Source organism: Ornithorhynchus anatinus, chromosome 11, assembly GCF_004115215.2.
Source record: "Ornithorhynchus anatinus isolate Pmale09 chromosome 11, mOrnAna1.pri.v4, whole genome shotgun sequence".
In the NCBI taxonomy this organism is placed as follows: domain Eukaryota; kingdom Metazoa; phylum Chordata; class Mammalia; order Monotremata; family Ornithorhynchidae; genus Ornithorhynchus; species Ornithorhynchus anatinus.
The window spans coordinates 61,045,441-61,067,806 of NC_041738.1; the positions used below are offsets into that span (position 1 = coordinate 61,045,441).

The window sequence follows — 22,366 nt, forward strand, 5'->3', positions numbered from 1 at the left end:
TGCTAGGCACTGTACTGAGCACCGGGGTGGATTCAAGCAAATCAGGTTGGACACAGTCCCTGTCCCACACGGGGCTCCCAGTCTCAATCCCCGTTTTACAGATGAGGTCACTGGGGTACAGAGAAGTGAGTGACCGGCCCTAAGTCAGACCGCGGACAAGTGGCCGAGGCGGCATTAGAACCCAGGACCTTCTGACTCCCAGGCTCAACTCTATGCACTACGCTATGCTGCTTCTCAACGACTCTCTTCCAGACGAACACCTGGGCACCGGACTGGCAGTGAGGAAACCTGGGTTCTGAACTGCGGCTCTGCCTCCTGCCTGCTGGGTGACCTTGGACAAGTCAGTGGCTCAGTGGCAAGAGCCCGGGCTTGGGAGTCAGAGGACACGGGTTCTAATCCCGGCTCCTCCACCTGTCTTCTGTTTGATCTTGGGCAAGCCACTTAAATTCTCTTTTCCTCAGTGACCTCATCTGGAAAATGGGGATTAAAACTGTGAGCCCCACGTGGAACAACCTGATTACCTTGTATCTACCCCAGCGCTTAGAATAGCACATAGTAAGCGCTTAACAAATACCATCATTATTATTATTGTTATTATTATTATTCTCTATCATTATAGAGAATTATTATAATATAGAGAATTAATATAATTATTATTCTCTATCATTATAGAGAAGCAGCGTGGCTCAGTGGAAAGAGCACGGGCTTAGGAGTCAGAGGTCATGGGTTCTAATTCCGGCTCCGCCGCTTGTCAGCTGTGTGACTTTGGGCAAGTCACTTAGCTTCTCTGTGCCCCAGTTACCTCATCTGGAAAATGGGGATTAAGACTGTAAGACCCGGGTGGGACCTGATTACCTTGTATCTACCCCAGCGCTTAGAACAGTGCTCGGCACATAATAAGCACTTAACAAATGCCAACATTATTATTATTATTAGTTTCTTCATCTGGGCAATGGGGATTCAATCCCTGTTCTCCTTCCCTCTTGGACTGGGAGTCCCATGTGGGCCAGGGACCGTGTCTGACTTGATTATTCATTCATTCATTCAGTAGTATTTATTGAGCGCTTACTATGTGCAGAGCACTATACTAAGTGTTTGAAATGGACAATTCGGCAACAGAAAGAGACCATCCCTGCCCAATGACAGGCTCACAGTCTAATCGGGGGAGACGGATGGACAAAAACCAGGCAACTTAATCACGATAAATAGAATGAAGGGGATGTACACCTCATTAACAAAATAAATAGAGTAATAAAAATACATACAAATGAGCCCAGGGTCGACAGCGGGATAGGTGAGAACGGGGGACGGCGAGGAGGTGGGCGGCAGAGGAGCGGAGCGTGCGGGGTGGGCGGTGGAAAGACAGAAGGGAGGAGAGGTAGGAAGGGGCTAGGGGATGGAGAGCCTTGAAGCCCAGTTTGCTTATCCAAGCTTGGCATGTAGAAAGTATTTATTATTTATTTATTTTTATCTATCATTATTTATCATTTATTTTTATTTATTGTTATTATTATTACTATCGTTGTTTAGGAAGCAGCGTGGCTTAGTGGAAAAAGGACAGGCTTGGGAGGCAGAGGTCGCAGGTTCTAATCCCGGCTCCGCCACTGTCAACTGTGTGACCTTGGGCAAGTCACTTAAATTCTCTGTGCCTCAGTTCCCTCATCTGTAAAATGGGGATTAAGACTGTGAGCTCCACGTGGGATGACCTCATTACCTTGTATCTACCCCAGCGCTTAGAACAGTGCTTGGCACATAGTAAGCGCTTAACAAATACCATCATTATTATTATTATTCTGAGTTTCTCCATCCGGGCAACAGGGCTTCAATCCCTGTTCTCTTTCCCTCGTGGACTAGGAGCCCCATGTGATAATAATAATAATGATGGTACTTGTTAAGCACTTACTATGTGCAGAGCACTGTTCTAAGCGCTGGGGTAGATACAGGGGAATCAGGTTGTCCCACGTGGGGCTCACAGACTTCATCCCCATTTTACAGATGAGGTAACTGAGGCACAGAGAAGTGAAGCGACTTGCCCACAGTCACACAGCTGGCAAGTGGCATAGCCGGGATTTGAACTCATGACCTCTGACTCCAAAGCCCGGGCTCTTTCCACTGAGCCACGCTGCTTCTCTACGATGCACGATCCCCACGATGTGGGCCGGGGACCGTGTCTGTCTTGATTATCGAGTCTCTACTCCAGTGCTGGGCACGTAGAAAGTATTTATCATTTATTTATTTTTATGATTTATTATCATTATTTAATCATTTATTTTGTTTTTATTTATTATTTCTATTTTTGTTATCTGACCTCTGAGCCCAGGCTGCTGGGAGGCCCTGCAGAGGCCACTAGGGGGCGCCAGCGCAGCACCCCAGGCAGCAGAACAAACATCATCCTCCTCATCATCATCATCATAATAATAATAATAATACTGATGGCATTTGTTAAGCGCTTACTATGTGCAAAGCACTGTTCCAAGCGCTGTGGGGATACAAGGTGATCAGGTTGTCCCACGTAGGGCTCACAGTCTTCATCCCCATTTTACAGACGAGGGAACTGAGGCCCAGAGAAGTGAAGTGACTTGCCCACAGTCACACAGCTAACATGTGGCGGAGATGGGATTAGAACCCACGACCTCTGACTCCCAAGCCCGGGCTCTTTCCACTGAGCCACACTGCTTCTCTAAACATGGGCCTGACCAGTAACGACCGCCATGAACTGGTCCTTTGGCCTCCCTCCTACCACTGGCCTCCCTCCCTCCCTGGGGACCCTCCCACGAGGGTCTTGGAGGGTCTTGGAGCATTCCATAGAAGCCACCCTTTTAAACCAACATTTATGTCGGCATGAGAAACAGCGTGGAGCGCTGGCCGGAGCCCGGGCCTGGGAGTCAGGAGGTCATGGGTTCTATTCCCCGCCTCACCGGTCTGTGGCCTCGGCCAAAGTCACTTCACTTCTCTGTCCCTCATTTCCTTATCCGTCAAATGGGGATTGAGACTGTGAGCCCCACGTGGGATAGGGACCGTGTCTAACCCGATTGGCTTCTTTCCACCCCAGTGCTTAGTACAGGGTCTGGCACATAGTATGCGCTTTACAAATTCCAGATTATGTTCATTTATTTATTTGTATTTATATTAATGTCTGTCTCCCCCTCTAGCCCGGAGCAACATGGTCTAATCGACAGAGCACTGGCCTGGGAGGCAGGAGGACCTGGGTTCATTCATTCAGTCGTACCTACTGAGCGCTTACTGTGTGCAGAGCACTGTACTGAGCACTTGGGAGAGTACGATACAACAATAACCAGACACGTTCCCTGCCGGTTCTAATCCCAGTTCTGCCATTTGTCTGCTGTGTGACCTTGGACACATCACTTCACTTCTCTGCAACTCAGTTACCTCATCTGCAAAATGGGGATGAAAACTGTGAGCCCCATTTGGGACAGGGACTGTGTCCAAGCCGATCAGCCTGGATCTACCCCAGCGCTTAGTACAGAGAAGCATAGTATAGAGAAGCAGCGTGGCTCAGTGGAAAGAGCACGGGCTTGGGAGTCAGAGGTCATGAGTTCGAATCCCAGCTCTGCCACTTGTCAGCTGTGTGACTGTGGGCGAGTCACTTCACTTCTCTGGGCCTCAGTTACCTCATCTGTAAAATGGGGATTACCTGTGAGCCTCACGTGGGACAACCTGATTACCCTGTATCTACCCCAGTGCTTAGAACAGTGCTTGGCACATAGTAAGCGCTTACAAATACCAACATTATTATTATTATTATTACAGTGCCTGGTACATAGTAAGCACTTAACAAATACCCCAATTATTATTATTAAGCTCGCTGTGGACAGGAAATGTGTCTCTTATACCGTCATATTGTCCTCTCTCAAGAGCCTAGTACGCCCCGCACACAGTAAGCGCTCAATAAAGATTATCGATAGACTGACAAGATCTGGCGATGGCACTTCCTCCGACTTCCAATAAAGTCTGTGGGTTCTCGGGTGTGCCAAGCCGGGTCCGGCCAATAGTCCGTCCAGCCGGGCACCTCGTTTCTGACAGCAGCGGCTGCCCGAGTCAAGGGTCGGTGGGCGAACCTTAATGATCCCCCCCACGACATCTCTCTAGGCCCACATTCTTGCGTCTACCCCGACCCTCCTTCAGTGACCGGTCCCTCTGCCAGCATGAGCTGGGGCTGGCCGTAGTGTGGACAGATTTAACTGATTTGATGTTCTTCAGATTTAATTATTTAATTGAAGGGGTGTTTTTTACATTTAATTAATTACAGTGCTTATTAAACACTTACCGTGTTCCAAGTGCTGAGGTAGGTAAAAGATACCCGGGTGGGACCCGGTCCCCGTCCCACATGGGGCTCTCAGTCCGACTAGGAGGGAGTAGGATTGAATCCCCATTTTACAGGTGAGGTAGCTGAGGCCCAGAGAAGTGAAGCGACTTGCCCAAGGTCACACAGCGGACAGGGGGCAGAGCTGGGATGAGAACCCAAGCCCGGGCTCTTTCCACTAGGCTGCCGTGTTGCTTCATTTGTTTTGAACTTTTTTTTTTTAAATGGTATCAAGCGCTTACTATGTGCCGGGCACTGTACTAAGCGCTGGGGTAGATACGAGCTAATCGGGTTGGACATAGTCCATGTCCCACAGGGGGCTCATAGTCTTCTTCCCCATTTGATGGATGAGAAAACTGAAGCCCAGAGAAGTGAAGAGACTTGCCCCAGGCCACCCAGTAGACACATGGCAGAGGCGGGATTAGCATCCAGGTCCTTTAACAACTAGGCCTGTGCACTTAACCAAGAGTACATTTATCATGATGATGATGATAATAGTAATGGTGGTATTTGTTAAGCGCTTATTATGTGCACAGCACTGTTCTAAGCACTGGGGGGCTACAAGGTGATCAGGTTGTCCCACATGGGGCTCACAGTTTTAATCCCCATTTTACAGATAAGGTAACTGAGGCACAGAGAAGTTAAGTGACTTGCCCAAGGTCACACAGCTGGCAAGTGGCGGAGCCGGGACTAGAACCCACGACTTCTGACTCCCAAGCCCGGGCTCCTTCCACTGAGCCATGCTGCTTCTCTTAATGATAAGCACTCAATAAATATTATTGAATGAATGAATGATATTTGCCCCTAGTGGGCTCTCAATAAATAATAATAATAATGATTGTGGTGTTTGTTATTATGTGCCAGGCACTGTCTTAAGTGCTGGGGTAGATACAAGCTAATCAGTTCGGACGGTGTCCCCGTCCCACCTTGGGGCTCACAGCCTTAACCCCCATTTTACAGACGAGATAACCGAGGCCCAGAGAAGTTAAGTGACTTGCCCCAGGTCACCCAGCAGTCAAGCGGACCCAGAACTCGGGACCTTCTGACTCCCAGGCTCATGCTCTATCCACTAGGCCACGCTGCCGTTACTCTCCCTCCTGGGGGTGGCAGGAATCGAGCCCGCCTGGCTGCCCCGGAGACACGCTTCGGGGGGAGGGGGGTCAGCAGGCGTCTGTTCCATCCCATCCGTTCCCGCTGGCTGAGGGAGGTGGGAAATTCTTCCTCCGGCCGGATTGTTTACCCCGTTGCCTGGGACCCGGAGACCATCGGGATGGGAACAGCTGAGGAGCACAATGACTAAACGGGCCCAGCCCCTCGGGCCGGAGGGAGGTCGGGCTCATCTCCAACCCGCCGGGGCCGATTCCTCGCCAGTCTCTGGCGGGGGCGGAGAAGGGGGGCACGGAGGGGAGGGGAGGACCGGAGGTGGCGGCCGAACCGGCTCCCTGCCTCCTGCCCGGGAGGGCAGGGAAGCGGAGAAGGTCACGGACTTGTGGCCGACACCTCAAAGCGGGCGATGACGAGGGAGGGCTGACATCCACTATACGAGGGGAGGATGGGCGGGTGGGCGGGCGGCCGGAGGGGCTCCGTTCACGGACCGACGCGTCTGGGGCTTCTGCTTTCCTTCTCTTTCTTTCTGGGGCTTCTGCTTTCCTTCTCTTTCTTTCTCTCTGGCTCCCGCCTGAGGCCTTCCCCGATCGTCCCATCTTCCAAATCACTGGTGAGAGCAGACCTCCCTCAAGGCGCCCACACGCTTTTGCTTTTTTTCCCTCTTAAAAGGCCTTACAAATGAAAAAGTTTCAGGGCGTCCTCTGGATCTCACTCTTGATGGAAAAGACCCACCCCCGGATTCCAGCTGCCAGGTGGGGTTTGGTCCCGTCGGCTGTGGGGAGCGGGGTGCTATCCTCCGTCGGGACCGGGGCCACTGGGGGCTCGGAAACCGTCACCTGGTGGTTGTTCACCCACCCCTCTCCCCCGTCCCACCCCAACCCCCACCCCAGTCGTTGCCGAGGCAGCCGCCGGGCAGCTGGGCTCCCTCCCCAGCCCGGCCCGGGGGTGCTCAATAAACCGGCACACTGACGGCGGCCCAGACTCCGGCTACGTGGCCGCCGGCTTCGGGGAGAAAGCAGAAAGCAGAGGGAGGGAGGGACGGAGGGTGACCAGCTTCCTCATGGCCATCGCTAAAATCGGCCCTTTCCTCTCCATCCAAATTGCCACCACATGAATCCAATCACTTATCCTGCCTTGATTACCTTATCAGCCTCCTCGCTGACCTCCCTGCCTCTCCACTCCAGTCCACACTTCACTCTGATGCCCGGATTATTGTTCTAAAAACACAGGCCATGTTTTCTCACTCCTCCAGAACCTCCAGTGGTTGCCCATCCACCTCCGCGTCCAACAGAAACTCCTCACCGCTGGCTTTAAATCACTCAATCACCTTGTCCCCTCCTACCTCACCTCATTACTCTCCTACTGTAAACCAGCCTGCGCACTTCGCTCTTCTAATTTTAACCTCCTCGCTGTGCCTCGATTTTGTCTACCTCACCACCGACCCCTCACCCACGTCCTGCCCCTGGCCCGGAATGTCCTCCCTCCTCATATCCAACGATGACTCTCCCCCGCCTTCAAAGTCTTATCGAAGGCCCATCTCCTCCAAGAAGCCTTCCCTGACTGAGCCCTCCTTTCCTCTTCTCCCTCACCCTTCTGCGTCGCCCTGACTTGCTCCCTTCATTCATCCCCCCTCCCAACCCCACACCGCTTATGTCCCTATCTCTAATTTATTTATTTGTATTAACATCTGTCTCCCCCTTTAGACTGTAAGCTCGTTGGGGGCAGGGAATGTGTCTGTCAGATTGTTCTACCATAGTCTCCCAAGCGTTCAGTACAGAGTTCTGCAGAGAGTAAGTGCTCAATAAATACGGGTTCCTCCCATGGCCGGCTGGCCCTCGGCTCCCTGCCCTCCCGTTACCGCCGCTTACCTTCTTGACGGCACACTGGAAGCCCGTCCGCTTGTCTTCCATCCGATACACCTCCCCGAAGGAGCCCCGGCCTAGACGCTCCGGACATTTTGTCCAGTGAACCTCTTCTCGGTACTCGTAATCCACCGGCTTCAGTTTCTGCAGGATGGGAGGAGATAGAAATGGTCCAAGGTGGGCAGAGACAGACACAGAGAGGCAGCGTGTCAAGAACAGAGAAAGACTGGGGGTGTATGGGAGTGTGTTTCGGGGGGAATTTAAACCCCAGAACTGTGGGGTTGAAGGGGAGGTGGAGGGAAGACAGCAATAGCAGCAGGAAGAGGTCCCGTGCGGGAAGACCCGCCCTGTTTTGTCCGGCAGCTTTGACTTCCCCGGCCCAGACTCGGTAATAATGATGTATTTGTTAAGCGCTTACTGTGTGTCAGTCACTGTACTAAGCGCTGGAGTGGACACAAGCAAATTGGGTTGGACACAGTCCCTGTCCCACGTGGGGCTCACGGTCTCAATCCCCATTATACGGATGAGGGAACTGAGGCCCAGAGAAGTCTAGCGACTTGCCCGACGTCACACAGCCGACGCGTGGCGGAGCCAGGATTAGAACCCATGACCTTCTGACTCCCAGGACTGAGCTCTATCCACACCGCCATGCTGCTTCTCCATTCCACACCGGACTCTTCCAGCTAGTGTGGAAGCTTCGTGGGCAGTGAATATGCCTGTTTATTGTCCTATTGGACTCTCCCAAGCACCAGAGTAAGGGTTCAAGAAATGCCAATGACTGGCTGACTGACAGGGCATGCATTCTTAGCTCATCACACTCACTCCCAAGCACTGGCACAGTGTTCTGCCCACGAGAGGCACTCAGTAAATAGCATCAAAGCACTTACATACATAGCCGGGATTTGTTTATTTCTATTCATGTCTGTCTCCCCCTCTAGACTGGTAGCTCGTTAGGGGCAGGGAACGTGCCTAGCAACTCCGCCGTATTGGACTCTCCCAAGTGCTTAGTACGGTGCTCTGCACACTGTAAGCACTCAATAAAGCTTTAAAGCAGTCTACCACCGCGCCCCCTCCTACCTCACCTCGCTGCTCTCCTTCTATAACCCGGCCCGCACACTTCGCTCCTCCAATCCTAACCACTGGGCCTCCATCTCGCCTATCTCGCTGACGACTCCTAGCTCACATCCCGCCTCCGGCCTGGAACGTCCTCCCTCCTCAAATCTGACAGACGACGACTCTACCCCGCTTCAGAGCCGTATCCAAGGCCCATCTCCTCCAAGAGGCCTTCCCGGACTAAGCCCCACCTTTCCTCTTCTCCCACTCCCTTCTGAATCGCCCCGACTTGCTCCCTTGGTTCTTCCCCCATCCCAGCTCCACGGCGTCGACGTACGTATCTGTAACTGATCTATTTGTATTGATGTCTGTCTTTCTCCTTCAAGACCGTAAGCTCGTCACGGGCAGGGAATGTGTCTGTTTACCGTTGTACTGGACTCTCCCAAGCGCCTAGTAGAGTGCTCTGCACCCAGTAAGTGCTCGGTAAATACGACCGAGTGATGATCGGTTGAAGGCTCTATAGTTCTATCCCGCCCCACAGGCCCAAAGGAAGCACCGAAACCCTCGGCGCTTCCCCTCGGGGTCCCCCTCCCCGCGACCCCACCTCAGGAGGGTACCTCAGAAAGCAGGACTCCCTCGTTCTCGTCCGCCTCCGGGACGGGGCCGGTGGGCTCCCCGGCCCCCTGCCACGTCTTGGCCAGGCCGCTCAAGCTCCTGGGCTCCCCCGCGCTCACGCTGCCCTTCAGGGCGTGCACCAGATATTCCTCCACTGAAAGCTTCTCGCCCTGGGCGGGCCCGGGCCGACCGCCCCACCTCCCGGTCAGGCCCGGGAGGGGGCCCTGCCCGCCCGAGGGGTCCAAGTAGGCTTCCAGGGGCCCTCCGGGCTTCCGGGCCTGCAGCGGGAGGATGGGGAAGGGATGGGGCAGTCTGTGGTAGGGGGACGCGGGGCCCATCTCGGGCGGCGGGAACAAGTCCCTCTGCTGGTGGAGCTTCCACACGTGATTCAGGCACTGCACGGGGCTGATCAGTTTGTGGAGTTCGGCTCGGGGGTGGGATTTGGGGGCCGGGGCTAGGCCCGGGGAGACGGGGGACCCCTCCCCCAGTTTCTCAGTCTGGACGCAGGCCGGTCCTCGGGGAGGGTCCGGGAAGCGCTGTAGGTTCCTGAAGTACGGGCCCGCCGCCGACTCATCTTCCTGTGAGGGAAACAGCACGGTGTGAGCGCGGGGTCCCGGGCCTCAAGCCCCGAGGCCCATCCCTCTGGCCCGGGACCCGTCGCCCGGCATGGGAGCGGGAGGGAGAGGAGGAGGAGGACGAGGAAGAGGAGGAAGGAGAGGGCCACGACGACCATCTCACCTGCACCGGGATGGTACAGCTTTCCTGCTCGGGCGTTTTGGGGAGAGCTCTGGCCACGGCCGCTGCCGTTGCCACTGGGGCCTTGGCCTCCTCTTTTTCCGTTTCTTCCGGGCCTTCCCGCGGCGTTTTCCCTTCCAGCCGGCCGGGGCCACCTTCCCCTCCGTCGCGTGAGCCACATTGTTGGGGATCTGATCGAGGTGATCGGACCGGCTGCTGGGGGAGGGAGGAGGCAAGGAGCTCTATTAGACCGATGTGAACTGGCGCGTAGAAGCACATGCAGACTCACATATACACACAAACACACACACAGAGGCCACCTAGCCAGGGCAGGTACATGCCTCCCTCAGCCCCACTGGGAGAGGCGGCTCCCGCTGAGATTTCAGGGAAAGGTGTGGGCAGGTCGTCTGGAGATCCTTCATCAGCTCTTGAATCAAAGGTGGAGGAGGAGGAGGAGGATGTGGAGAAGAGAGTGAGAGGAGGGCGTGGGAGAACCCTGCCCCGATTACCTGGCACGGGCAGCCGTCCCGGGCCCACTTCGGGCAGGGCCGCCGTCCTCGAGAATCCCGGGCCCACCGGTCCCCAGTAATCCCACCCTGAAAGCCCTGGATTCGGTGGAAGCTTCTGTTCGGATATCCGCCTCCTCCACTCGGGTGGACCGGGCTCAGCCAATGCCGATCGGCAATTCCCAGCGCGGAGGCCGGCCAACAGCCGAAAGACTCAACAGGCCCAGAGTCCCGCTGCCTGGCTGGGCTCAACCGATAGCCGGGGGACCACCCCCCACGCCCGTCCGAATCCCCTCCTACGAGGTCCCCCGGTCACCCCGGCCTAATTCCTTCTTGGAGTCATCTCACGCCTTCCCTCTGTGGGCTAGCGGAGGCCCTCAGCTCCTCCCCTAGAGCCTTGGCCGGTGCTTGTTCCACAGCTAGTAATAACAATAATGATAATAATATCTATGGTGTTTATTAAGCGCTTACTTTGTGCCAGGCACTGTACTAAGTGCTGGGGTGGATACAAGCAAATCGGCTTGGACACAGTCCCTGTCCCGCATGGGATTCACAGTCTTAATCCCCATTTTACAGATGAGGTGACTGAGGCACAGAGAAGTGAAACGACTTGTCCAAGGCCACACCGTAGACAAGTGGCAGAGCCGGGATAAGAACCCATGACCTTCTGACTCCCAGGCCCGGGCTCCATCCATTAGGCCATGCTGATTCACTAAGTGCTATCGCTTAGTCCAGTGCTCTGCACACAGTAAACGCTCAAGAAATAGGATCGAACGGACTACCCGAGGCCGCAAGCGACTTTGTTCACCTGGGCCCGGCCCCGCCACCAGGCACCCCGCGCCCACCGCGCGTTTGGGAGAATCCAAGGCTCGGTCGCCCGGCTCCACGGGCCACTCGGGCACCCACGGGCTCCCTCCCAGTGGGGGTGACTTTCTCACCTGAACTGCTTAGACCCTGCGATGAAGAGCCTCTCGGAAGACGTGGGACTGAACTCTTGACTGCTCTCACCTATTCGCGGAAGGGAAAGAAGGCCCCCCGGTTAAGAGCGACCGGGGTCCCGCGAGGCTCGGAAGGGGCCGGTTTACGCGGGACCTCTTGTAGCTCTGCCAGTCCCCCCGCCTCTTCTCCGTCGGCTCTCATCCACCCGCCACCCACTTCCTTGGCTCCCGTTTCTCCCCCGCCCCACCTGACGCCCCCTCGTCGCTCTTCGTCTTCTCCTCGCCCCTCCCTTCTCGCCCGCTCACCCCCGACCTCCGTCTCCTCCCTCTCGGTCTCCGCCCTCCAACGTCCTTATCCAGTCTATAGACCAAATCTAACAGCCTTCCCCCTCAACCGCATCTCCCACATTCGCCCCCCGCCCTCCCCAATCCAAACTGCCCCTGCGTTGGTCCAGAAAGCTGTCTTTTCTGGGGCCTCAGCCTCCTGGCTGATCTCCCTGCCTCCGGTCTCTCTTCTCTCCAATTCTGCTGCCCGGATCACCTTTCTAAAACCATCAGTCTGCCCTCGTCTCCTCTCCAGGGTTTCCCATTCTCTCTGCCTTAACCCGAAACTCTTCTTTGCCAATTTTTAAATGGTATTAAGCTTACTACGTGTCAAACATCGTTCAAAGAGCTGGGGTAGGTACAAGTGAATTAGGTAGGACACGGTCCCTGTCCCGCTTAGGGCTCCCAGTCTGAGCAGGAGGGAGAATGGGCTTTTAGGCACTCAGTCTACTTTCTCTTACCTACTAATCCACTCCCTTCTCCCACTAGACCCCAGCTCGCCTGGACCAACCAGCTCACTGAGCCCCGTTCGGGTGTCTCTCTCGCTGACGGCCCCTTGGCAATGCCCTCCCCCTTTCCATGTGGCACACCTCTGCTCTCCCCGACTCCAAAGCCCTCCTGAAATCCCATCTCCTCCAGGAAGCCTTCTCGGACTCATGTCTCCCCTCCCTGGGTTCTATCTCCTTGCCGGTCACCTGAGTACTTGTGAACTCACACCTCCCGTGGGTCGCTTCTCTAGGTGGCTTATTGACCCTACGATTTTACCCACTGACTCTTGTTCATTTCCCTTTTTCCTCCCTGAAAATTACTTTAATGAAGGATTAAGGAGGAAAAGGCATTTGCTATTTGCTCCACCCTCAACCCCGGGACATTTCTGTACATATCTTTAAATTATATATTAGAAAATTAGTTATTTATATTAATGTTTGTTTCCCCCCACAGTATTGTACTTTCCCAAGCGCTTAGTTCAGTGCTCTGCACACAGTAAGCACTCAATAGATACAATTGACTGAGTGTCCATCTCCCTCACTAGACTGGAAGCTCCTCGAGGGCAGGGACTTTACTGACACTTGGATCTGTGACCTTTTGACATTTGAAATTCATCCCACCCTCCAACCCCACGGCGCTGATGTACATATCTTTAAATTAGATATTACTAATTGCTTATTTATTCATACTAATGTCTGTCTCCCCCTCTAGACTGTAGCACGTCTGCTAATTCTGCTGGATTGGACTTTCCCAAGTGCTGCGTATAGTGCTCTGCACATAGTAAGCGCTCGATAAATACCATTGACTGACACGATAACACCCTCCCAAGCGCTGAGCGCAACCTTCTGCGCTCAGCAGGCCCTCGACACATACTGCCGAAGGACTGCCTGGCGAGCCTGTGTGTCCACCCACACTCGGACTTTGTGGCGATCAATCGGTCGCATCTACTGAGCGCTTACTGTTTTCGGAGCACTGTACTAAACGCTTGGGAGAGTCCAATACAACGGAGTTGGCAGACACCTTCTCCGCCCACAATGAGCTTATTTGGGCAAACCACTTCACTTCTCCGGTCCTCAGTTACCTCATCTCTCAAATGGGGATGGAGACCGTGATCCCCACACGGGACAGGGACTGTGTCCAACCCCACTTGCTGGGGTCCACCCCAGCGCTTAGCACAGTGCCTGGCACACGGTAAGCGCTTAACCAATTCCACAATTATTATTATGAACTTGGGATTCAGGTCCCCCCGAGTCCCGGGCTCGCGCGCTCACACTCGGCCTGCGCGATGATGGAGATGGAGGCCGAGCCTCCCTCGGCTCCTTCCTTGGTGGTCCCTTCCTTGGCCGTCCCCTTGGTGAACACGGCGTTCAGGATCTCCCACTGCCGGAAGAAGATGGGGGTCTTCTCCCCCGCGCCGGCCTCCAGGGTGCACACGGAGCTCTGCTTCCGGCCGGCGGCTTGGCCCTGGCCCTGGCCCTGGCCCTGCCCCTGGGCCACGGCCGGATCCTTCTGGGCCACACCGGCCGCTCCTTGGCAAGCAACTTCCATCACGGCCATCTCATATGCTCGCTGAAACCCTACGGGGGAAACCAAACGACAAGGGTCAGCACTGATGGGGACTGCAGCAGAGAAGCAGTACGGCCTAGTGGACAGCACACAGGCCCGGGAGTCAGAAGGACCTGGGTTCTAATCCCGGCCCCGCTACCTGTCGGCCGGGGCACCTTGGGCAAGTCGCTTAACTTGTCTTCTTGTGGGCCGGGACTGTGTCTCTCCCAAGCGTTTAGTTCAGTAATCTGCAAACAGTAAGCACTCTGACTGAATGAATGAATTCTCTGCCTCAGTTCCCTCATCTGGAAAATGGGGATTAAGACCGTGAGCCCCGATGTGGGATACTGACGGTGTTCAGACTGATTAGCTTGGATCTTCCCCAGCGCTCAGTAGAGTGCCAGGCACGTAGCAGAGTCCTTAACAAACACCATTAAACAAAAAAGGTTAAGGGGCAGGGGAGGAGTGTTTCTTGTCCTCTACATGGACTTTTCTCACATCTCTGGGACGACAAGCCTTGGAGGAAGAGATTCATCCCATCAGCATCTCTGCAAGTCTCAGGTCTGCCCATGACCCCTCAAAACTCTCGCTTCCCCCCTACTTTGTCATCTGTGAGCCTCCCGGCTCGATTGGGAGCTCCTTGAGGACAGAGATCATGTCTTCTGACGCTGTAGTCCTCCCCTGAGCGCTTAGTACAGTGTTCCGCACACCGTTAGAGCTTAATCAATACCTCTGAGAAGCAGCGTGGCTCAGTGGAAACAGCCCGGGCTCGGGAGTCAGAGGTCATGGGTTCTAATCCCGGCTCTGCCACTTGTCTACTGTGTGACTTTGGGCAAGTCACTTCACTTCTCTGGGCCTCAGTGACCTCATCTATAAAATGGGGATTAAGATTTGAGCCCCATGTGGGACAGGGGCTGTGTCCAACCTGATTATTCGATTTCCTTGTATCCACCTCAGCGCTTAGTACAGTGACTGGCACATAGTAAGCACTTAACAAGTACCATCAATATTATTATTACCTTGCATCTACCCCGGCACTTATAACTGTGACTGGCACATAGTAAGCGCTTAACAAATAGCATCAAAACAACAAAAAAACCAATACAAAATCATCATTTGTGTGCAACTGATCAACTCAACCAACAGTATTTACTGAGCGCCTACTGTGGACCCATCCCTGGACCAAGCCCTTGGGAGAGTTTACCTTCATTCATTCATTGAATCGTATTTATTGAGCGCTTACTGTGTGCAGAGCATTGTTCTAAGCGCCTTGGAAAGTACAATGTAGCAATAAAGAGAGACAATCCCTGCCCGCAAGGGCTTACAGCCTAGAGGAGGGGAGACAGACAACAAAACAATTATCTTCCATCTCCCCCAGGGTTTAGTACAGTGTTCACCACACAGTAAGCACCGAACACCTCAATTCTTATTCAATCCATCGTATTTATTGAGTGCTGCGGGCAGAGCACTGTGCTAAGCAATCGGGAGAGCTGGCAGTTAAGGTCCCTGCCCACAAGGAGCTTACGGTCTAGAGGGGGAAGCAGCCATTCATATAAACGATGGATAATAATAATAAAAACGGCATTTGTTAAGCGCTTACTTTCATTCAATCGGATTTACTGAGCGCTTACTATGTGCCAAGCACTGTTCTAAGTGCTGATATGTACAAAAGTGCTGTGGGGCTGAGGGAGGGGTGAATAAAGGGTGCAAAATCAACTGCAAGGTGACAGGGAAAGGAGTGGGAGAAGAGGAAGTGAGGACTTAGTCAGGCCTCTTGGAGGAGGTGTGGCATGGGCGGGGACAGGCGATGGACCACCAACTTGATAATAATAATGGCTATTATTTTTATTATTAGCAAAATGATCCCTGCCCTCAGGGAGGGCAGTCAACTATCTTTCAAATCTTGGCTCCGTCCCCCTAAAGCACCTGATATCCCCCCAGCCCCAAGGTGTTTATATAGTGATCCTTACACTCTGCCATTCCCCCCATCAGGAATTTGTTTTAATGCCTCTCTTCCCGCCTAGACTGTGAGCTTCTTGTGGGCAAAGAACGTGACTGCTCACATTGCTCTCTCCCAAGCACCTCGTAAAGCGCTCAGCCCTTGGTAAGCGCTCAATAAACAGTATTGATCGATCAATCAATCCATCAGTCATATGTATTGAGCGCTCAACTTACTGTTTGAAATCTAGTAGCCCTGAGAGGCAGAGGGCTCAGAGTAGCAGGGCCTAATGGAAAGAGGACAGATCTGGGAGTCAGAGGACATGGGTTCTATTCCCGGCTCTGCCAACTGCCTGCTGTGTGACCCTGGCCAAGTCACTTAACTGTTCTGTGCCTCGGCTTGCCCTCTCTTCATAGACTCTGAGCTCCTTGTGGGACAGGGATTGTGTCCACCCTGACAACACTCTATCTGCCCCAGCGCTTAGTACAGTGCCTGGCACACAGTAAGTGCTTAACAAATATCATAACTAAATCAGTCAACGGTATTCACTGAGCGCCTACTACATATGGAGCACTCTAGTAAGCGCCTGGGAGAGCAAAATACAATGGAATTAGCTGACATGTTCTCTGTCCACAATGAACTTACAGTCTAGAGGGGGAGACAGATGCTACTGATGCCTGTCTACTTGTTTTGTTGTCTGTCTCCCCGCTTCTAGACCATGAGCCGTTGTTGGGTAGGGATTGTCTCTATCTGGTGCCAAATTGTACTTTCTAAGCACTTAGTACTGTGCTCTGTAGACGGTAAGTGCTCAATAAATGTGATTGAATGAATATTAACATGATTAAAATAAAAACACAATAAAATAAAATGAAAAACCAAACAGTAGCACTTAATGAGTACCATAAAAACAGAGCAGCACGATGACCCCCTCTGGTCCCGTGACAGGCTTCCATTTATTCATTCATTCAATCCTATTTATTGAGTGCTCACTGGGTGCGGAGCGCCATACTAAGCCCTTGGGAGAGAACGATACAACAACAAACAGACACACTCCCTGCTCACAATGGGTTTTCAGTCTGTCTAGAGGGGGAGAATATAATGAATACTGAATATTACATGACTATAAATGAATACTGATATTTATAAGTGGTGCGGGGCTGGGGCGGGGGGGGGGATGAAGAAAGGGAGCAAGTCAGGGCGACGCAAAGGGGAGTGGGAGAAGAAGAAAGGAGGGCTTAATCAGGGAAGGTTTCTTGGAGGAGATGGGCCTTCGATAAGGCTTTGAAGGCGGGGAGAGTAATTCAGCTGCGGTCTCCCATGACCGGACTCCACTAGGCCCGGCTCTTTCAATCCAGGAAACATGAGGAGTTGGGCGCTCTGACTTTGCCTCACCAACTCGTCCCCCTTGTCTATCCGTCGGTCAATCGTATTTATTGAGCGCTTACTGCGTGCAGAGTACTGTACTAAGGGCTTTGGGAGAGTACCCTAGAACAATGAACAAATACGTTGCCAGCCCACAACGAGCTGACAGTCTAAGAGGGGGCGGTAGACGTGACTAAAATCCATAAATGACAGATGCAGTTGTATCTGTAGAGACCCTGGAGACCCGAGGGTGGAAGCCAGGAGCTCCCATGGGCCTGGCCCATCTCCGCCAGGCTGGTGGTGACCGAAGGAGCCGCAGCGGGGCCCTGTCCTGGCCACCGTCCTGGCCGCCGCCGCTGCCGTTCTGGTCCAACGGGCTGCGGAGACGGGGTGGGGGAGAGGCCTCCTCCCCGCCTGCTATCTGCAGGTCTTGTGACCTACACAAAAGGGAACTGAGCCAATCTCAAATGGGATGATTTAGAAGAGATTGGTTCGAGGGGGATTTCACACACGCACAAACAGCCCTTTACTACTGTCAACACTGCTGGAAAAAAAACCAAAACCTTACGCTCTGGATTTTGGGGTGGGGGTGGGAGAGGCCCGGCCCTGTGTTCCCGGACCCTCCCTGCATCTTGGTGGCTGGTGGGGTCCTGCCTGTGGGTTAGGCATCTGAACAGAGCAGAGCAGCAGGGCTGGGGAGGGAGCCGGCTAATGATTCTGGGTCTAAAAATCTGGAGGGGCAGAGGTGACGCTCGGGTCCAGCGGACTCATCGCCCCTCCCCCTCTTACAAATAGGGAAACTGAGGCCTAGGGGGCCCGGGAAGACAGCCGGGAGGCCCAGCTGGGCACCAAAACCAGGACTCCTGGGCCTTTGTCTGCTGACCGTGATAGGGTCTCTGTAGGGTCTTCCCCCCAGGACAAGCCAGGAACCCCCCAAGGGGACACGAGCCAGCCCCCCAAGGGGAGGGCACCTAGGCCAGCACCCTTGAAGGACTCAAGCCGGCCCTCTGGGGGACATTAGCCATCTCCCCCCTATCTGGGGAACCCAATCCAGCAACATCTTGGCGGGGGCGGGACACAAGCCAACACTCCCGGGGACGGGAATCCAGGACATTGCCCCGCGGAACCCAAGCCCACCTCCTGGGGAACCCCAGCCATCACCCCCTCACCTGGGGAACACAAGCCAGGACCTCCCCAACACCAGCGTACCACAAGCCAGCGTCCCCGGGGGAACCTAGGCCAACGCCCCCAGGGGACAAACAGAGTGGATAGAGCCAGGGCCTGGAAGTCGGAAGGACCTGGGTTCTAATCCTGACTCCGCCGCTGGTCTGCTGTGGGACCTTGGGCAAATCACTTCACTTCTCCCTGCCCCAGTTCCCTCATCTGTGAAGTGGATATTAAGGCAGCGAGCCCCATGAAGGACAAGGACTTTGTCCCACCTAATTAACTTGTATCTACCCCAGCGCATAGTACAGAGAAGCAGCTTGGGAGCCCTCGGGCGAGTCACTTAACTTCCCCGCGCCTCAGTTCCCTCAGGTGTAAAATGGAGACTGCGAGCGCTACGTGGGACATGGACTGGGTCCAACCTGATTATCTTGTATCTACTCCAGCGCTTGGAACAGTGCTTGACACATAATAAGTGCTTAACAAATACCCTAATAAAACACAGTAAGCGCTTAACAAATACCGTTAAAAAAAAACCCACCCAACTTGGGGGACACAAGCCAATTACCCTGGGGGGGACAGAAGCCAGTCCCCCGGGGGGGGCGGTGAATGCCAGAGAACCAGCAGCTCACAGCCCGAGATGGGCTGTGCCCATCATATCCTCTTGGCTTTCTGGGCTACCAGCCAGTGGCAACAGACCTTATCGCCAGAGTTTTTAGTCCTCATTAGGGGCCACTCACAAAAGGAGAAGTGGAGGCTTCGGGCAGCCAAGTACATACAATCTGCTCATGAGTCAGCCAGCAGCCTGGCAGGTAGACAAGGGGAGAAAACAATGTCCACATTCAGCCTTAACTCCACAAGCAGCAGCTGCAGGGCCCAGGCGGAGGGGTGAGGGGCGAGGGGGGCAACCGATCTCTCACCTCACTCGCTGCGGGCAGGGAACGTGTCCGCCGATTCCGTCGTACTGTCCTCTCCCACGCGCTCAGTCCAGGGCTCTGCACACGGTAAAGCGGTGTAGTGGAGAGACCATGGGCCTGGGAGTCAGAAGGTCATGGGTTCTAATCCCGGCTCCGCCATTTGTCTGCCGGGTGGCCTTGGGCAAGCCGCTTCGCTTCTCTGGGCCTCAGTTCCCTCATCTGTAAAATGGGGATGAAGACTGTGAGCCTTATGTGGGACAGGAACCGCGTTCAACCCGACTGGCTTGCATTCGCCCCAGCGCTTAGTACGGGCATGGCCCAAGTACCCTAATTATTATTATTATTGTAAATACGATAGATTGATGGACTGAATCAGCGGGGAGAGAGGTGAAGCGCTCCCCTGAGCCTGAGGGGCCACATGACTGTGACTAAGGCCGGTAGTGAATGGCAGTGGGGGGTGAGGGGTGGGAAAGGGGAGGCTCAAGTTTCCAGGGCCCGTCTTCCCTCAGCCTCCGCCACCTTCCCCGTCACCTCTCTGAGCTCCGGCCGAGGGGCCGGTCCGGGACGGCTCCCGCCCGCACGGCAAACCAAAAGTGCGGCTCCTCGGGGGACGATTCCCCGATCAATCACTGCTGTTTATTGAGCGCTTACTGGGCTCAGAGTGCTGTATTAAGCGCTTGGAAGAGTACATTAGAACAGAGCTGGTAGACCCGCACATAATGGGCTTACAGTCTAGAGGGGGAGAAAGACACGCATCCAAACCGATAAATAATTTTAAATATACAATTTAAAGTCATGTACAGAGGTGCTGTGGATTTGCGGGTGGGGGCGAATATCAAATGCCCCGATGTCACACATTCAAGCGCCCAGATGACGCAGAAGGGAGAGCGAGCTAGACTGAAAGCGCGTTGTGGGCAGGGAAACGTGTCTGTTTATTCAATCGTATTTATTGAGCGCTTACTGTCTGCAGAGATGTGGAGTGGAATGTGCAATTCGGCAACAGATAGAGACAATCCCTGCCCAACAACGGGCTCACAGTCTAACTACCGTATAGTACTTTCCCAAGCACTTAGTACAGTGCTCGGCACCCAGTAAGCGCTCAACAAATACGACTGAACGAATGAATTAAATGAATGAAAAAGAGGACTTAAATCGGGGAAGGTGTGTCCAGGACTGCACTAAAGCTTTGAGGGTGGAGGGGGGGGTGGTCTGGGAGAGGACATGGGAAAGGGGACGGTGGCGAGACGGGAGAGACTGGGGCACGGGGAACAAGCCGAGGAGCGGAGTGTGCGGGCTGGGCTGGAGTCCAGCACTTAGAACAGTGCTCGGCACATAGTAAGCGCTTAACAAATACCAACATTATTAGATCGGTGCGGTTAGGTAAGAGAAGGGGCAAGCTAATCGAGTGCTATAAACTTCTCAATCAGAGCTTGAAAAGCCCACCTTGGGACCCTCCCCATTCCAAGCACTTCAAGGTTAACAGACGGTGGGGAGGGGAGTTGTGGTCCCTCTTATTCATTCAATTCTACTTACTGAGCGCTTACTGTGTGCAGAGCACTTTATTGAGAGCTTAGGCGAGTACAATACAATAATAAACAAATACATTCCCTGCCCACAGTGAGCTTGCAGTCCTCACATGGGGGATCCCGGATGTTGTCCCCTAGGGAGACAGGCAGGAAGTCAATCCCACCTCCTATATTTATGGAGCTTGTTAAGCGCTTACTATGTGCCAAGCTCTGTTCTGAGCACTGGGGTAGATACACGTTAATCAGGTTGGACACAGTCCCTGTCCCACAAGGGGCTCACACTCTCAAAACTCATTTTCAGATGAGGTAACCGAGGCAGAGAGGAGTTAAGTGACTTGCCCAAGGTCACACAGCAGACAAGTGGCGGAGGCAGAATTAGAACCCACGATCTTCTGACTCCCAGGCCCATGCTCTATCCACTGAGCACGCTGCCAGAGCTTTGCACAGCGCTCTGCACACAGGATAAGCGTTCCATAACTACCACTGCTCAATCGCGTTTTAAGTCAGAATACATTTTCCAACGTTTCTAGATAAAGAATTGACTTTGCAGCTTCGAGCAGCACAGTCCCTTTGGCTTCCAGCCTTCTGGACCACTGCCCTCCCCATCTTCAACGTCCTTCTGAACGTCCACCTCCTCTGGGAGGCCTTCCCTGATTAACCATTCATTTCCCTGTCCTATTTCCCGCTCACATACGGCATCAACACTTCCACGTCTCCTAAGCGCTCGGTCAGGATGTATTTATAACCAGATCTTTAGACTTTCTTGCTTCCTCCTACCCGTAACTTATTTTACTGTCGGCTTCCCTGATAGACAGTAAGCTCCTTGAGGAGAAGGATCTCATCTCTAGGTACTCTCCCAAGCACTTAATCATCACCATCAACATTAATGGTATTTACTGAGCACTTACTGTGTGGACAGCACTGTACTAAGCACTTGGGAGAATTCAACAGAGTTGGTAGACTTCCTGCCCACGATGACTTTACAGTCTAGTCAATCAAATTTATTGATCCGTGCGGAGCGCTGGGGAGAGTACAGTACAACAATAAACAGACACAATTCCCTGCCCACAACGAACTTACAGTCTAGAGGGGCAGGCAGACATTAAAATAAATAATGACAGATATGGACATAAGTGCTGTGGGGCTGGGAGGGGGGATGAATAAAGGGAGCAAGTCAGGGCGACGCAGAAGGGAGTGGGAGAAGAAAGGAGGAGCTTAGGGAAGGCATTTTGGAGGAGATGGGGCTTCAGTATGGTTTTGAGGGGGAGGAGAGTCATTATCTGTCAGATATGAGGAGGGAGGGCATTTAAGGCCAGAGGGAGGGCGTGGGTGAGAGGTCGGCGGCGAGACAGATGAGATAATAATAAAGTTGGTATTTGTTAAGCGCTTACTATGTGCAGAGCACTGTTCTAAGCGCTGGGGTAGATATAGGTACAGAGATATAGGTACAGGGGTAGATGAGATGGAGGTACAGTGAGAAGCAGCGTGGCTCACTGGAAAGAGCACGGGCTTTGGAGTCAGAGGTCATGGGTTCGAACCCCGGCTCTACCACTTGTCAGCTGTGTGACTTTGGGCAAGTCACTTAACTTCTCGGTGCCTCAGTTACCTCATCTGTAAAATGGGGATTAAGACTGTGAGCCCCACGTGGGACAACCTGATTCCCCTGTGTCTACCCCAGCGCTTAGAACAGTGCTCGGCACATAGTAAGCGCTTAACAAATACCAACATTATTATTATTATTATTAAGGTTGGTGTGAGAGGAGTGAAGTGTGCGGGCTGGGTTGGAGTAGGAGAGTAGCGAGGTGACGGAGGAGGGGGGGCAAGGGGATTGACGGCTTTAAAGCCGATGGTGAGGAGTTTCTTTTTGAGGCAGAGGTGGATGGGCAACCACTAGAAGGGTTGCCTTCTACATTCCAAGCGTTTAGTACAGTGCTCTGCACACAGTAAGCGCACAATATAT

The 22,366-nt window shown here is 53.6% G+C and overlaps 1 protein-coding gene across 1 annotated transcript in view; it reads right to left on the reverse strand.

The window, feature by feature from the left end:
• Nucleotides 1-18,923, reverse strand: part of MAP3K14 (mitogen-activated protein kinase kinase kinase 14) — a 33,087-nt gene extending 14,164 nt beyond the window's left edge. The window contains 7 exon segments of the mRNA XM_029074520.2: nt 7,300-7,437; nt 8,964-9,539; nt 9,700-9,788; nt 9,791-9,909; nt 11,141-11,210; nt 13,225-13,530; nt 18,884-18,923. Coding sequence (XP_028930353.1) covers nt 7,300-7,437; nt 8,964-9,539; nt 9,700-9,788; nt 9,791-9,909; nt 11,141-11,210; nt 13,225-13,510 — 1,278 coding nt within the window. The 5' untranslated portion in view covers nt 13,511-13,530; nt 18,884-18,923.
• Nucleotides 18,924-22,366: the final 3,443 nt, after the last annotated feature.